This window comes from Odontesthes bonariensis, chromosome 19 (assembly GCF_027942865.1).
Source record: "Odontesthes bonariensis isolate fOdoBon6 chromosome 19, fOdoBon6.hap1, whole genome shotgun sequence".
Lineage (NCBI taxonomy): Eukaryota > Metazoa > Chordata > Actinopteri > Atheriniformes > Atherinopsidae > Odontesthes > Odontesthes bonariensis.
In genome coordinates this window covers 6519009-6535035 of record NC_134524.1, presented here as the reverse complement: position 1 = coordinate 6535035, position 16027 = coordinate 6519009, and the positions used below count along the sequence as shown (strand labels likewise).

Below are 16027 nucleotides of genomic sequence, written 5' to 3'. Positions count from 1 at the left end.
GCTTTTAGGTTTTAGCATGGCAGGAACTTACAGGCACTGAAACTGAACAGTAAGAGTTAAATCACCCAAAGCAAACAGAGTTTTTACGCTCTGTTATTATTCAAATTGAGCACATTTAATCTTTGATAAAATCTGTTTCAGCTCGCTGAAGGAACTTCTGTGAGTAATCCATTTAATTTGTGTCTGAGCAGCAGGAAATAAGAAGCTCTTTGATGCTCTGACTGGGGGTTTGGGTTAGGTGTTTGGTTTGTCCACTCTGGGCTACTGTAGGAACATGGCTGTCACCTGGATGTAGACATCTTCCTCTAATACAAAGTCAGGAGAAGTGACTGGCTGTGTTCGAAACCGCATACTTCTCCTACTTCTCCTACTTCTCCTACTTCTCCTACTGACCTTTTTGAGTTAGTAAGCGAGAAGTTCCCGGATGCATACTAGATTCGCCGAAATGTTAGGTATGCATCATGAGGTTACTACTCATACTCAAACTACCCAAGATGCAACGTAACGTGACGTCGCCGATCATCATTTCCTGTCAAAACGGCAGTTTCAAGCTAGCTACAACGAGGGTAGGTTCACTTCCTGTTTTCAAAACAAAAGCACCAATTGTATCGTAATGGCTTTCCCTATGATAAAAGGCAACGGGTATTTTATTTTGTGAAAATAACCGGAAGTGCGTTGCTCACTGCGGCTAGCTTTAGTAGCGCCGAATTCGTGGGAACAAAATTGTAAATAGCCGGTATTTTGGCAGGTTTTCAACACGTTGGGGATCTAAACGACTACTTTCTCGCCTGAAAATCAGATCAGATCAGATCGATCAGTATGCCGAATGCAAGTATGTAGTATGTGGTTTCGAACACAGCCTTTCGCACTTCATTTTGACTCATCGGATGCAGAAACTGAAAAAGAACCCGCTCCACAGTCCCAGGCTGTGTTGGAAACCGCCTACTACATACTTCCATACTGCATACTCATCGATCAGACAGTATGCAGAGCGTTTACCCACAATGCATTTCGCTCCTGCCCGAGCCGAAATCAGCCGGCCTGAAGCTGATTTCCCTTAAGCTCTAAACTCTGTAAACTTTAGCAACATTTGAAACATTTTCAGGCGAGAAAGTAGTCGTTTAGATCCCCAACGTGTTGAAAACCTGACAAAATACCGGCTATTTACAATTTTGTTCCCACGAATTCAGCGCTACTAAAGCTAGCCGCAGTGAGCAACGCACTTCCGGTTATTTTCACAAAATAAAATACCCGTTGCCTTTTATCATAAGGAAAGCCATTACCATACAATTGATGCTTTTGTTTTGAAAACAGGAAGTGAACCTACCCTCGTTGTAGCTAGCTTGAATCTGCCGTTTTGACAGGAAATGACGATCGGCGACGTCACGTTACGTTGCATCTTGGGTAGTTTGAGTATGAGTAGTAACCTCATGATGCATACCCAACATTTCAGAGAATCTAGTATGCATCCGGGAACTTAAAAAAAGTTAAAGTTAGTAGGAGAAGGATGCGGTTTCGAACACAGCCTTCGCACTTCATTTCGACTCATCGAATGCAGAAACTGAAAAAGAACCCGCTCCACAGTCCCAGGCTACTTTCTCGTTTGTTTACCTTTCTCGTTGTCGGGCACCAGAGTTTCTATGGGAGGCTCCAGCTCTCCGCTGTCCAGCAAGCAGCACTTTGCCTGCGACAGGAAGAGGCGCAGACCCTGCAGAAGCTGCACGGAGGTCACGCGTGACGAGGACAAGGACGAGGAAGAGGAGGTCAGCGACTTGAGCACCTGTTTCTGCTCCAGGAGGAAGTCCTGAGCCATGCTCCCGAAGACGGAGCGCCGGTCTCTGGAAAGCTCCTCCACCAGTCGGGTCAGCCGCTTGTCCGGGGCGAAGAAACACACGAACGCCTCGCTCATACGGTGCAGCCCGCCGCGTCCTCGGGAGCGAATGAGCGGCGGCCGCTGGAACGCGTGCGTTTGGATCTGGGCGACGCTCTCTTGATCTGAATCCGAGTCGTTGTCCTCGTCCATGCTGCTGAAGGAGCTGCTGCTGTCGAGCTCGGCCAAAGACGGAGCCGGGCGGTGCTCCAGGGCCAGAAGGGCCACTTCAATGCCGGGCTCCTGCTCGGCTTTGGTAGGCTCCTCCGCCGTGGCAGGGGTCTTTGACAAGATGGAGGACAACATATGTAACATTCTTTGGCGTTCACAAACTCACAAAGACATCATTCAAAGTTTATATGTGACAGGAAACACTGAACTTTAACTGAACCAAAGGGTTTGTTGATACACTGGAAAAAATGCCCCTCCAAAAATAAGTTAAAAAAACCAACAAATAATAGACGTTGAAATAAGCAAAAAATCTGCCAATGGAACTAGTGAAAATCGGCTTGTCAAGATTTCTTGAAATAAGATATGATATTTAGGACTTTTGAGATAAAAGTGATCTTGAAATTAGCTTAAAAACCTCTTCAAATGTCAAAAAAAGCTTGTTTCATATGAAATCCGACTCAAAACAATTTGTTTTCAAGACTTTTTCATTTAACAAGATATTCCAGATGTATTGTCGTCAAACAAGTCCCTATATCTGGCTGAAATAGTACTTGTTAGGCAGTTGTGTCTTATATTAAGTGTAATGAGATATTTTGACTAGAAATGAGACAAATATACTTGGTAAGACTTTGATTTTTTTCCAGTGTACATTATACAGCTTTGACACAACAGCCGTTTACGTTTCACTGGAAAAAATCTAAATCTTACCAAGTATATTTTTCTCATTGAGTATCTCATTACACTTAATATAAGACACAACTGCCTAACAAGTACTATTTCAGCCAGATATAGGGACTTGTTTTAATACAATACATCTTGAATATCTTGTTAAGTAAAACAGTCTTGAAAAAAATCTTGTTTTGAGTCATATTTCACATGAAACAAGCTTTTTTTTTTCATTTGAAGAGGTTTTTAAGCTAATTTAAAGATCACTTTTAACTCAAAAGTCCTAAATATCACATCTTATTTCAAGAAATCTTGACAAGCCAATTTTCACTAATTCCATTGGCAGATTTATTTTCTTATTTCAAGCAAAAACGTCTTGTATTTGTTGTTTTTTTACTTATTTTTGGAGGGGCATTTTTTTCCAGTGTCTAGGAAGACTAAAATTTGGCTGAGGTGGATCTCCCACTCAAATCCTCACTCAAAATTCATAAAAAAAACAATTCCTCGATCAAATGCCTCTCATGTCCAAAATATCTGACCGATCTGGACAAATTTTACTTCAAAACGTAGGTATTTTTGTCCTCTTTCACCCAAGGTCACACTCATTGAGCTCTGCCTCAGAGATTTCTCACAAATCGCCTCTGAGCGCAGAGAGTCGGCCCTCCAGCTCACATTCCGCCCATTATAAACGCCCCAAATCATAAAATTCACGTGAAAACTTATTTTTTAAAACTGCCATAAAAAAAACGAGCCATACATAGTAGCCGAATAAAAATTACACCGCTGGCTTCGGCCGTCTCTTGTGAAGCTCACGGTTCAAGAATTATTCGGATATGACTTTTACTTTTCGAACAGCGACCTACACATGTATTAAAACCCAAGGTCAAAAAGAGAAATGGGTGGAAAACATCTGCAGTCAGGAAGCACCAAAAATCACATCTCGGTTAAGGACAGAAAGGAAGATATTCTCAAATAATCATCAGCATCTTCAGACTCACTTGTGGCACATAGACGGACATCATGTCCTCCTCCTCAGCTGACCCGGGCGACACAGCCGGGGTTCTCCTCAACACGCCGGCCCCTGCGTGAACCCTTCTCTGGGGGTTGGCCCTGTGGAGCCCCTCCGATCCTCCGGTTTGCTCCACCGATGGGGGAGGCGAATAGGAGCCGACCCCCTCCAGGGACAAATTCATGGAGGACTCGGAGAGCCGGAGACGCATGCTGCGCTTGAAGCGGTGCCGTTTATTGGAGGCACTGTGGTTTGTGTTCTGCAGCTGCTGCTGCTGAAAAAGATCAAACAGCGTTTCACAGTCAAAGAAGGATAAAACGCCGGAAAACTTTAGCTTTAGCAGAGTCACAGAAGATGAAGCAGAAGCTCCCACACTAGAAAAAAATCAAAGTCTTACCAAGTATATTTGTCTCATTTCTAGTCAAAATATCCCATTACACTTAATATAAGACACAACTGCCTAACAAGTACTATTTCAGCCAGATATAGGGACTTGTTTGAAGACAATACATCTGGAATATCTTGTTAAATGAAAAAGTCTTGAAAACAAATTGTTTTGAGTCACAAATCATATGAAACAAGTTTTTTTTTACATTTGAAGAGGTTTTTAAGCTAATTTCAAGATCACTTTTAACTCAAAAGTCCCAAATATCACATCTTATTTCAAGAAATCTTGACAAGCCGATTTTCACTAGTTCCATTGGCAGATTTTTCTGCTTATTTCAAGCAAAAACGTCTTGTATTTGTTGTTTTTCACGTGAGATGCCTCAGACCAGAGATACTCATTGAGCGGCTCCTCAAGCTTTAATTGGTGGATCGCACTCGCATAGTAGCTTATAACAATATGGTAACAATAACAATAAATTTTTTCAAATAACACACAGCAAATACTGCACAGTATTAAGTATTTGTATTAAGTTTGCATTTTTGCAGTATTAGGTATTTTTATTAAGTATTAATTAAGGCTTAATGATATTTTCCTTTAGCCAGCGCGAGATGCAGGCACAATGGATCAGTTTTTAATTAAAAATGGGCAAAAACCAGCACAAAAACCATGCTCATCCTGAATGTCTCACTATGATTACAACAACAAACTACAAATACAACATGAAGAAAGTCAAGCACATGCATGCCAGCTTCCGCTCATCCCAGTATTAAAGGTAAATCTGGTTTTATATGTAGAAAAAGAAATGCATATTTGCAAAAGGGGACTTTAGTATGTTGTGGTAAAAGTGGCTCTTCCCTTGATTTTGCTGCCAATGTGGCTGTTGTGAAAAAAATAGTGAGTATCACTGATCTAAGATAAAGCAGAAGCAGACCAACTTTGTCTACTAACCTTGCAAACCTCCAGCTGCAGAAAGAGAGGGTTGATGAAGCAGACTTTGCCCTGTGTGCCTTGGTTCAGCAGAGAACATCGATCTTGGTTCGTCGCCACATGGGCCTGGCTGCCGCTGCTCGATGCAGCCGGCCCCATCGGTCCATTTTGGATGTCTGAAGCACTCGGTAAGCTCCAGAAGTCTGGTCGGAAATCAGGAGGACAGATGATTTAAACTCAAGGATTCAATAAGTATGTGGATGAACTCTCTTTTTGGGAAAAAGTGTTGAACCTGGCCAGTCGAATCATTGAAAAATAAGTTCCTCTCAAACCAAAGTTATGTTTAGGGATGCAGGGATACCACTTTTTTTTCAAACCGATACCGATACTTGGATCTAAGTACTTGCCGATACCGAGTACCGATGCCGATACTTCTACCACAAAAAAATGCAATGAATTGGAAGACAGGTTTCGGTCTCACTAGCCCAGTGGTTCCCAAACTTTTTGTGCCCAAAGCACACCAAAGTAATGCTGCGTGTACACCAAGAGCGACCCACGCTACCTGAGCGCCGGAAATCATTATTTCTCTATGGAGGGTGAGCTAACTGAGCTACCAGAGCGGATTCCAGCGATTAAACTCAAGCTAACTTTATGGTAATGAGCTATGACGCGGTTCGGTGAAAACCAATGACAATCCACAGATTGTAGGGGTCCGGCAATCCGCGAGGTTCGCGGAAACAGACGTGTAAACTTTGTTTCCTATCCAAACAATAGTCGTTTAATCCTGAGACTGTTGCAATTGCCGTGTCGAGTGCTTCAATACAATAGTGTAGTAACCCCACGCATACCTTTCTCACTGCAATTAAAGGTGGGGTAGGGGATCTTTTTCTGGAACATTTTTTTACATATTGCTTGAAATACTCTTCACACCCCCATTGCAACCAATTTATTAAAAGTTTTGACACAAATATGAAAAGTTTTAGTGGCCTCTAGAACGTACAATCCAGGAAAAACACTATCCGATCATACTGAACGGACCGTTAACGATGATTGGATTCTGATGCGTCTATCAAACTGCAATCTGCTCCTCCCTCCCCCCCCCCCCCCCCCCCCTGTGCACGTACCCTGCTCCGTGAACGAATTACGCGTCCAGAAGCTTGGCAGGAAGCTAAACTAGAGCCAGCTTGGCTAGCACCTAGCATTATTAAACGTATAGTTAGCATATACTAAATACTAAATACGGCAACGATCGATGCTTGCTGTCAGAACAGCGCTCGTGCACCTTCGTGCTCGTTCATGTACTCTAGAGGCGTGCCTTCGGGGGGAAAGTGAAGAAAAGGGTTGGGACTTTTTACCTGTGTATTTTCAAAATGCAGCTTCGCTGGACTCAAAATCCAGGATCTCCTACCCTACCTTTAAGTTTTATTTCGGATTTATTTCGGATTTTATTTTTAATTTAGTTTATTTTCACTTGCATAACAAGTAAAAATCTCAAGAACCTCCTATTGTGCAAAATAGCCCTTATAACATGTGTTATCACTCATATCATGTAAAATATCTGTAAATGTGCATTATTATTTACTAATGCCAAATACAATGTGACAAAGACAACAAATATTACTCGTGAAATATTCATTAACAAAATATTTCAAAAATTTATTTGAAACTTTATCAAATTAGGCTTCATCAAAGCAGCAACACATTCATTTAAATCAGACGGGTCACAAACCACGGCTTTGGTTTTACTTTGTGAGTGTGCTTTGAACAGACAATCACTGGCATAAAGGTTGGAAAAGCTGCTGGAAACCGATTGTTTGAGCTTGAACTTCTGGCTTCACAGGGTTCACTTTTACAAAGAGTTAGCCTCGTTATTTGAAAGTTTGGCCACGTTTGATGCAAACATCCGGCACTGTAACAATATACTTACAGTATGTGACAGAAAAGGAGGGAAAAACACAATAGTTTCGCTTTGAGAAGAAGACTGAAAAAAGAGGAAAAACCACAACAATTTGTTTGTGTTTCCACTTCCAGCTGACTGGAGCCGACTCATTTCGCAGAGCGATGATAATCCGGCAACATGAAGTCACACCTCGCTCTTTGCTGCTGCACTACAGCAGCACATGTTGCCGGGTAAAAATAGATGCAAGCTGGCAGTCGCTGTGGTTTTTATCACAATTACAACTTTTGTTTCCTTTTAGCGATCTCACCCTGAAAATATGTTCTCAGTTCCAAGCTTATTTCATCATTCGGTGAACAACATGTTGATGGGAAACAGTCAAATCTGACTCGTGTCATTTTGAGAGTGGCATAAAAAGTCAGTGTCAGTGACAACTGGGGATGTATACCGAGTACCGGTACCAAACGATGCTGTCATAGGTACTTTTTGAACGTCTAATTGTCTACCTAACCGCCGCGTAATCATAACACCACCGCCGTCGATAGATGATGACGCAGCGCCGAGTCGACTTATCAGATTGATTGGACCGCGTTAAGGTCCAAGCGATCCAGTGTGGGCCGACTTTATCCGACTCATTTATCCGACTCATTTATCCGACTCATTTATCCGAATCATTTATCCGACTCATTTATCCGAATAATTTATCCGAATCATTTATCCGACTCATTTATCCGACTCATTTATCCGAATAATTTATCCGAATAATTTATCCGACTCATTTATCCGACTCATTTATCCGAATCATTTATCCGACTCATTTATCCGACTCATTTATCCGAATCATTTATCCGAATCATTTATCCGAATCATTTATCCGAATCATTTATCCGACTCATTTATCCGACTCATTTATCCGAATAATTTATCCGAATCATTTATCCGACTCATTTATCCGACTCATTTATCCGACTCATTTATCCGACTCATTTATCCGACTCATTTATCCGAATAATTTATCCGAATAATTTATCCGAATCATTTATCCGACTCATTTATCCGAATAATTTATCCGAATAATTTATCCGACTCATTTATCCGACTCATTTATCCGAATCATTTATCCGACTCATTTATCCGAATCATTTATCCGACTCATTTATCCGAATCATTTATCCGACTCATTTATCCGACTCATTTATCCGACTCATTTATCCGACTCAGTTATCCGAATCATATATCCGACTCATTTATCTGACTCATTTATCCGACTCATTTATCCGACTCATTTATCCGACTCATTTATCCGAATCATTTATCCGACTCATTTATCCGAATCATTTATCCGACTCATTTATCCGAATCATTTATCCGACTCATTTATCCGAATCATTTATCCGACTCATTTATCCGAATCATTTATCCGAATCATTTATCCGACTCATTTATCCGAATCATTTATCCGAATCATTTATCCGACTCATTTATCCGACTCATTTATCCGAATTGTTTATCCGACTCGTTTATCCGACTCGTTTATCCGAATCATTTATCCGAATCATTTATCCGAATCATTTATCCGACTCATTTATCCGACTCATTTATCCGAATCATTTATCCGACTCATTTATCCGACTCATTTATCCGAATCATTTATCCGACTCGTTTATCCGAATTGTTTATCCGACTCGTTTATCCGACTCGTTTATCCGAATCATTTATCCGAATCATTTATCCGAATCATTTATCCGAATCGTTTATCCGAATCATTTATCCGAATCATTTATCCGACTCATTTATCCGAATATATATATATATATATATAGCATATATATATATATATATATATATATATATATATGTAGCATATATAAGTATATATATCTTATATATAAGAGTATATACTATATAATAGTATAAGTATAGTATATATATATATATATATATATTTATATAGCATAGCATATATAAGTATATATATCTTATATATAGGAGTATATCGATATCTATATTGGTATATCGATAAGATGCTCTTATCGACATACCGATATTAATCGATAAGAGTATCGATAAGTAAGGCATTGCAAGTTTATTTGTACACAACAATTCAACAACAAGGTGATTCAAAGTGCTTTACAGATACATTAAAACAGTAGAAGTAAAAAGCATGATTTAAATTTTAAACAAAATAAATGAAAATCAGATAAAATCAGTAGTTAAAATATGATTAAGCAGTAAAGTAGTATCGGTATCGATGGATCAGAACTACGTACATCCCTGGTGATGACTGACCTTGTCCCATGTGTGAGATGGCCTCCAGCTGCCTGTGTGTGGTGGCTTCAGCAATGGCCTCCGGTAGCTGCAGAGGAAAAGGCAACACGTCCCTGGAGATGAGAGAAAAACAATATATAACACTGGTTACGGCTACACAAACTACTTTATTTGTAGATGAACATCTAAAAATTGCATAGAAATGTGAAACAACTCATTCGTAAAGCACGACAATCTGCTGCTACACAGCCACACTTTTGTGTTTTCAGGCATCACATTTTGGATCCTGGCTGCTAAAAAGAATAAAAAACAAAGTCCAGGTAAAGTCCGTGATTCACTTATCTTAAAGGTGCCAGATGGGATTAAAGTCAGGCTTTTGTGCAGAGTTGTTGAGTTAATTAACATGCCTTCCAAAAAAAAATCATGAAAATCTCCACATGCGGACAATAGCATGTGAGTTTAGTCAATTTATCTACATAATTTTATGTCCAAAGTAGGGCTGGGCGAGTTAACTCGTTATTATCGCGTTAACTTGTTAATTATTCAACGCCGATAAATATTTTATGGCGCGTCAACGCAGATTTTATTATTGTAAAAGTCTGTTGCTCACAGGCTTTTATTTTGTAAAAGTCTGTTGCTCACAGGCTTTTATTTTGTAAAAGTCTGCTGCTGTCTGCTGTGGAACAGGAAAAGAAAGTAATCGGCGGATCCACCAAACATGGAGAAGGGTACGGAACTTTTACTCGGCCATTTTCATTTTAAAGTTCTTCCAGACGGCGGAGTCGACAGAACCAAAGTCATCTGTAAACACTGCCAAGTTGAATTGTCTTCTCAGCGTAGTAGTTCCAGTCTAAAATATCACTTAAAGGCAAAACACACAACTGATAGCAGCAAGTCATTCAAGGAAACAGACAGTGGAGCGAGGCTTCTACATAAAAACTACAGAAAGATGCTGATGTTAAAAGTGTGTTTGCTCAACAAATGTTATGGCACTTTCATTCATATGGCAGCACATTTAAAATAAAACTAAATGCTAAAAGCTGTACACTACTTTTGGATTCATTTTTGGGATTTTGCGTACAAATGCGATAAATCGTGATTAATCAGGGAAATCATGTGATTAACTAGATTACATTTTTTTTCCCGTTGCCCAGCCCTAGTCCAAAGACATGATTTTGGCGTCTTTTTCTGCAACTGAACATGAAAATAACTCCTCAGATACCATATTAATGGAGCATTTTGAGAAATAGTCACATATTAACTGTTTAATAGCTCAAAAAGTCCACACTCGGAGGTTGGAAGCTACACATCCGACTGCCACGAGTGCCTTCGAGTAGCTCTGCTTTGGAAGGCTGTTTTTGTATTCTGTCTCATCTCTGATTTACACGTTATAAACTATGTACGGTGACCCTGTGATAACTTATCAAATAAAAACATCCTTTTAAGGGATTACTGGCTCTTGAATCTAGTAAAAAACACAAAGCCGTGATGGACGGCACAGACTTCAGCTTTGACAGCTTGAATACATGGTTTCCCATGATGTGGCTGCATCCTGCTTTTCTGTGAGACCGGGTTGGTATTAAGCGATACAATACATTACCTGCTGATGCAGTAGAAGGCCACCAGGCGACACAAGTCGGGGAAGCTGAGTGCCGAGCTCTCCAAGGCGAATGCTTGTAATAGAACAGACAGAAGAGAGTCTGATTGACAGCTGTGGAGGCACTTTTACCAGGAAACGTCAAAAATAATACGGAGGACCCGTCCTCTCTGTTCCACCCGGTGAGTGTGTGAGCGACAGAGAAAAACAGGCGTCTGCACTGCAAAAAGTGAAATCTAAGGAAAAAAGAAATATCTTAGATCAAAGGGATATATGCTTATTTTTTTGTCCAATAAGATAGTTCTTCTCAGTAAGCAGTTTTCATGTTAGACTGTTTCACTTGTTTGAAGTGTTTCTGTCCTTAATTATCTAAATGAGATATTACAGCTTGTTACTGAGATGTTATGACCTGTTTTGAGTAAGTACATGCTTGAAGCTAGAATATCAACAGTTTCAAAGCTGGTTTCAAGAAATATAAGGCCCAGTGCATACCACTATGTCAAGATAATGGCTCTAGCATTTACTTAACTCAAGAATATTTTACAATATATTGAGAAAATAGGCCACGTGTATTTTATTAGAATAAAAAAAAAAATGTACTTGTTATTAGTTAAAATCACTAATTCTAAGGTATTTGTGGGTTAATTGAGATTAGATTAGACAAGCCACATTTTCTTGTTCCATTGGCAGATAATTTTGCTATTTTTAAGCAAAATACACCTCATTTTTGTACTTTTTTTTCTTGTTTTTGATAGCTGGCTTGTTGCAGTGTGTGGAGCTTTAGCTTCGCTGCAGAGATGATAACGTCTCGGGTTTGACTGATGAGGCTGATAATGACTGTGATCCGGCTTCTGAAAACGCTCTGACAGTTGAGTGTTGTTGACATCTGCATTCGGCGTCTCACGGTAAATGACGAGTAGAGACGCAGAGTCACAGTTTCACAGAGAAATCATTGGCTGCAAACACCATCCTCGAGTTGAGACATTTTTATTTTGCTGCTTGTAAGTCTTGGGCACCGTGGTGAAGTTGGTTTGATATTGGATATTCGACAGATATTCACAATAAGGAAATAAGGTGTCTTTTTTTTCCTATACCTCCCAAGCCATGTGACCTAGTGACTCCAAACCAATGCAGAATAGTTCTCCTATGTAGTACCAACCACGCACACCTTTTATTTACATCAATTGTATGCACACTCTATTTTATATGATTTTTTTTAAAGGAAAAGCCATTATTTCATATAGGGAATGGTCTCTTTTTTTCAATACCTCCCAAGCCATTTGACCTAGTGACTCCAAACCAATGCAGAATAGTTCTCCTGTGTAGTACCAACCACACACACCTTTTTTAAAGCCAATTGTATGCACATTGTATTTTATAGAGACCATTCCCTATAGGAAATAATGGCTTTTCCTTAAATAAAATCATATAAAATAGAATGTGCATACAATTGGCTTTAAAAAAGGTGTGCGTGGTTGGTACTAAATAGGAGAACTATTCTGCATTGGTTTGGAGTCACTAGGTCACATGGCTTGGGAGGTATTGGGAAAAAAAGACTTATTTCCTTATTGTGAATATCTGTCGAATATCCAATATCAAACCAACTTCACCGCGGTGTCTTGGGCGAGTTAATGCGATTAATCGTGATTAATTAGATTAAACATTTTAATCGTTGCCCAGCCCTAATAGTATATCCGATCCCTGATCGGGATGTAACATCCGATTCTGATCGAGTCTGAAACCGCGTGATCGACCCCTGATTACTAATCACCAATCGGATCGGGACATCCCGACTGTATATTATGAACTAAGCATTCCTGAACAATAAAAACGACATTTACGAGCTAATAATTATTAGCTTTTCTGGGCAATTTAACAGTCCACCTTAACAAAATTACTTAGAGGAACTATTTTCTCCAAACCCTCCAGTGAGAGGTTATCAGTCTCAATCCACACACACATGGGATCCAATTTCTAATGATTCGCTTGCATGTAAATTACACTTTCTCACCGACTTACTTTCCAACAACCCTTAAAACTCCATCACCACTTCGATACCTTCCGTATAACAAGGAGGTCGAGCTAAACAGAGCGACCGAGTTCAAGAAGCAGCGAAGAATCCCGGTGGTCCGAAAAAACAGAGAACATCTCCCAGAGTGGAACTTTTGAATAACACCAATCTTCACCTCAAGCTACAGTACACGATGACCCCTGAGGACAAAGATACCTGAAAGAATCTGTCAGAAAACCAAACAAACATCCATAAATGAGACGTTACACAGTGCATCTCCATGGCGATCCCAGTGGTGCTGAGACATAACATCTGCCATCACCTGTAACTTGGCTAAAGACACGTCTCCAATCATAACAGTTGAAAATGAGGGAATTAGATCAATGATAAGGACTCTAAACAAGCTACTTTAATGTACTTAAAGGGATAGTTCGCCTCTTTTGACATCAAGCTGTATGACATCCCATATCAGCAACATCATTTATGAACATTTTCTTACCCCCTGCTGCGTCCTGTGAGCAGAGTTCCAGCCTCGTTTTGGTGTTGACGAAAGTAGTCCGGCTAGTTGGCTGGGGTTTAAAAAATAAAGCGTTTTGCTTCTCAAAACAATATGCGTTCAAAAGAGTAATACATTTGCATCACAAAATCGTCCATCCAGAAAAAGTCAGACCTCACAATAGTTTTGCACTATTTTCTCTCCCTTCGTATCACTGCCTGCTGTGTAAACCGTGCAGACCGAAGTGCAGACCGAGCAGTAAACACCGTAACAGGTGCAGCTATCGCTAGGTGGCTGAACGCATTGATAAGAAGGGAGGCAAAAATAGGGCCAAGCGATTGTGAGGTCTGACTTTTTCCTGGAGAAGGATTTTGTGATGCAAATGTATTACTCTGTTGAACGCATATTGTTCTGAGAAGCAAAACGCTTTATTTTTTAAACCCCAGCCAACTAGCCGGAACTACTTTCGTCAACGCCAAAACGAGGCTGGAACTCTGCTCACAGGACGCAGCAGGGGGTAAGAACATGTTCATAAATGATGTTGCTGATATGGGATGTCATACAGCTTCATGTCAAAAGAGGCAAACTATCCCTTTAAATAAGAAAATTGTATTGTTTAGGTGAATAAAACATGCTAATGTTGTTCATTTCATACTCACTGGAGTCTTCCTCACAGATGAGGCACTCTTTAACAGAGGAGGCACATCTGTCCGCCGTCACCCTCCAACACAGCACCTTCCTCTGGCTGGAGCTGCATTTACGCACCAAAAACGTCTAAGAAACCGTCAGAGAAACAAGAATAAATGACAAAATAACAGCTGGATAAAAAGTTTTTTTTTTTGTTTATTGTCAGCTTTAATCATTTTCGCCCCATATAACCAAAAAACATAGGATGTAATCCCTTATTTTCAAAGGAAAAGTGAAGTTTTTAGCCGCTGATGTGACAGATTGATCCTCACCCCCACAGGCTCTCTGAGGAGGACGTAGAGGGCGGAGTCCTGGCTGAGCGACAGCTGCAGCCACACGGGATGCGTGAGCAGCAGACGATCCAGGACGCTGAAAGCCCGCTGAGAGCCTCGCTGGGTACGGCCCGCCTCCTGCATCTGCAACACACACACAGGACAACCGTCACATGACCAGATCTGTTCAATCTGAGTTATTTATTTTGATCTCTGTCAGCTTTATGGTTGTGGAGTAGCTTCATTATAGCTCAAACGTTTTTGCATCGTGAGTAAAACCTACAGAATTACCCTTTTAAACATCCTCCGTCACCGTCGGTGAAAGGAAATTGTTGCAGCATGTTTTTGAAGGATGAGCAAATTTCAATAGAAATACAGAATATGAGGCAGAAACAGAGTTTGTTCAGTTCTGAGCAGCTTTAAAGTGAATACACTGGAAAAAATGCCCCTCCAAAAATAAGTAAAAAAACAACAAATACGAGACGTTTTTGCTTGAAATAAGCAAAAAAATCTGCCAATGGAACTAGTGAAAATCGGCTTGTCAAGATTTCTTGAAATAAGATGTGATATTTAGGACTTTTGAGTTAAAAGTGATCTTGAAATTAGCTTAAAAACATCTTCAAATGTAAAAAAAAAAAAAGCTTGTCTCATATGATATGTGACTCAAAACAATTTGTTTTCAAGACTTTTTCATTTAACAAGATATTCCAGATGTATTGTATTAAAACAAGTCCCTATATCTGGCTGAAATGGTACTTGTTAGGCAGTTTTGTCTTATATTAAGTGTAATGAGATACTCTATGAGACAAATATACTTGGTAAGATTTAGATTTTTTCCAGTGTATCTGCTCTGAGCTTCTTTCTCCTCCAGCACAGCCTGAACCCTCTCAGACGAGCTTTCTGTCCTTTCTTTAAGGAGTCTTCAGGAATAGTTCTCCAGGCTTCTTGAAGGACATCCCAAAGCTCTTCTTTGGATGTGGGCTGCCTTTTGTTGCGTTCTCTGCCAACATGATCCCACACTGCTTCAGTAATGTTGAGCTCCGGGCTCTGGGGAGGATTCATCCCTCCATCAGACCTGCTGCCACTGATTTTCAGCCCACTTCTTGTGTCCTTTGGCCCAGCTCAGCCTTTTCTCCCTGTTTCCCTTCCTTAAGAACGGCTTCCTGACAGCCACCCTTCCATGGAGCCCATTTCTGATGAGGCTTGGGCCAACAGCAGATGGATCAGCTGAAGGTCCAGATGCATCTCTCAGCTCCTGTGTCAGGTCTTTGCTGGATGTTTTCCTCTTTCTTAAGGACATCACTTTCAGATCCTGTTCACCTGCTGTAGATAGTTCTTCAGGCCGGACACTTCTTCTTCTTCTGTCCTCCACTTGTCCAGTTTCCTCAAATGTTTTAAGGACACACTGCACACCATGCTGAGATATGCCAAGTTTTCAGCTAACAGCTCTTTGGGAATCACCTTGTTGCTGCAGAAATCCTGTTTTCTGTCTGTCACACTGTGTTATCTTTGCTGTTTTTCACACATGCAGCTAAAGAAATGGGAACAAATCTTAATTCCAGTCTAAAACCCACAAAGAGCTTCTAGATTATTCATTTCTGGTGGCATAAAGCAGTTTAATCATTTAATTTATATTAATTGTTCCATAATTAGTCATTAGATTATATCTTATATTAATTTTTAAGCTTAAAAGTGAATCTTATTTACTTTTTCTTGATGTTGAATAACATATAATTCTTATTATTGTCGTTTTTTCCTACTTTTCTAC

General features: G+C 40.1%; 1 protein-coding gene across 2 annotated transcripts in view; it reads right to left on the bottom strand.

Annotated features, from left to right (window-relative positions):
• Positions 1–16027, bottom strand: part of rin1b (Ras and Rab interactor 1b) — a 61884-nt gene that overhangs the window by 16060 nt on the left and 29797 nt on the right. The window contains exons 2-8 of one of the 2 annotated variants that reach the window (XM_075451276.1): positions 14260–14403; positions 13960–14074; positions 10797–10869; positions 9218–9309; positions 5053–5234; positions 3706–3990; positions 1612–2152 (exon numbers count right to left, since the gene is read on the bottom strand). In XM_075451276.1, the coding sequence (XP_075307391.1) occupies positions 1612–2152; positions 3706–3990; positions 5053–5234; positions 9218–9309; positions 10797–10869; positions 13960–14074; positions 14260–14403 (1432 nt within the window). The remainder of the gene's footprint in view (positions 1–1611; positions 2153–3705; positions 3991–5052; positions 5235–9217; positions 9310–10796; positions 10870–13959; positions 14075–14259; positions 14404–16027) is intronic. The other variant, XM_075451277.1, reaches the window with a different exon arrangement.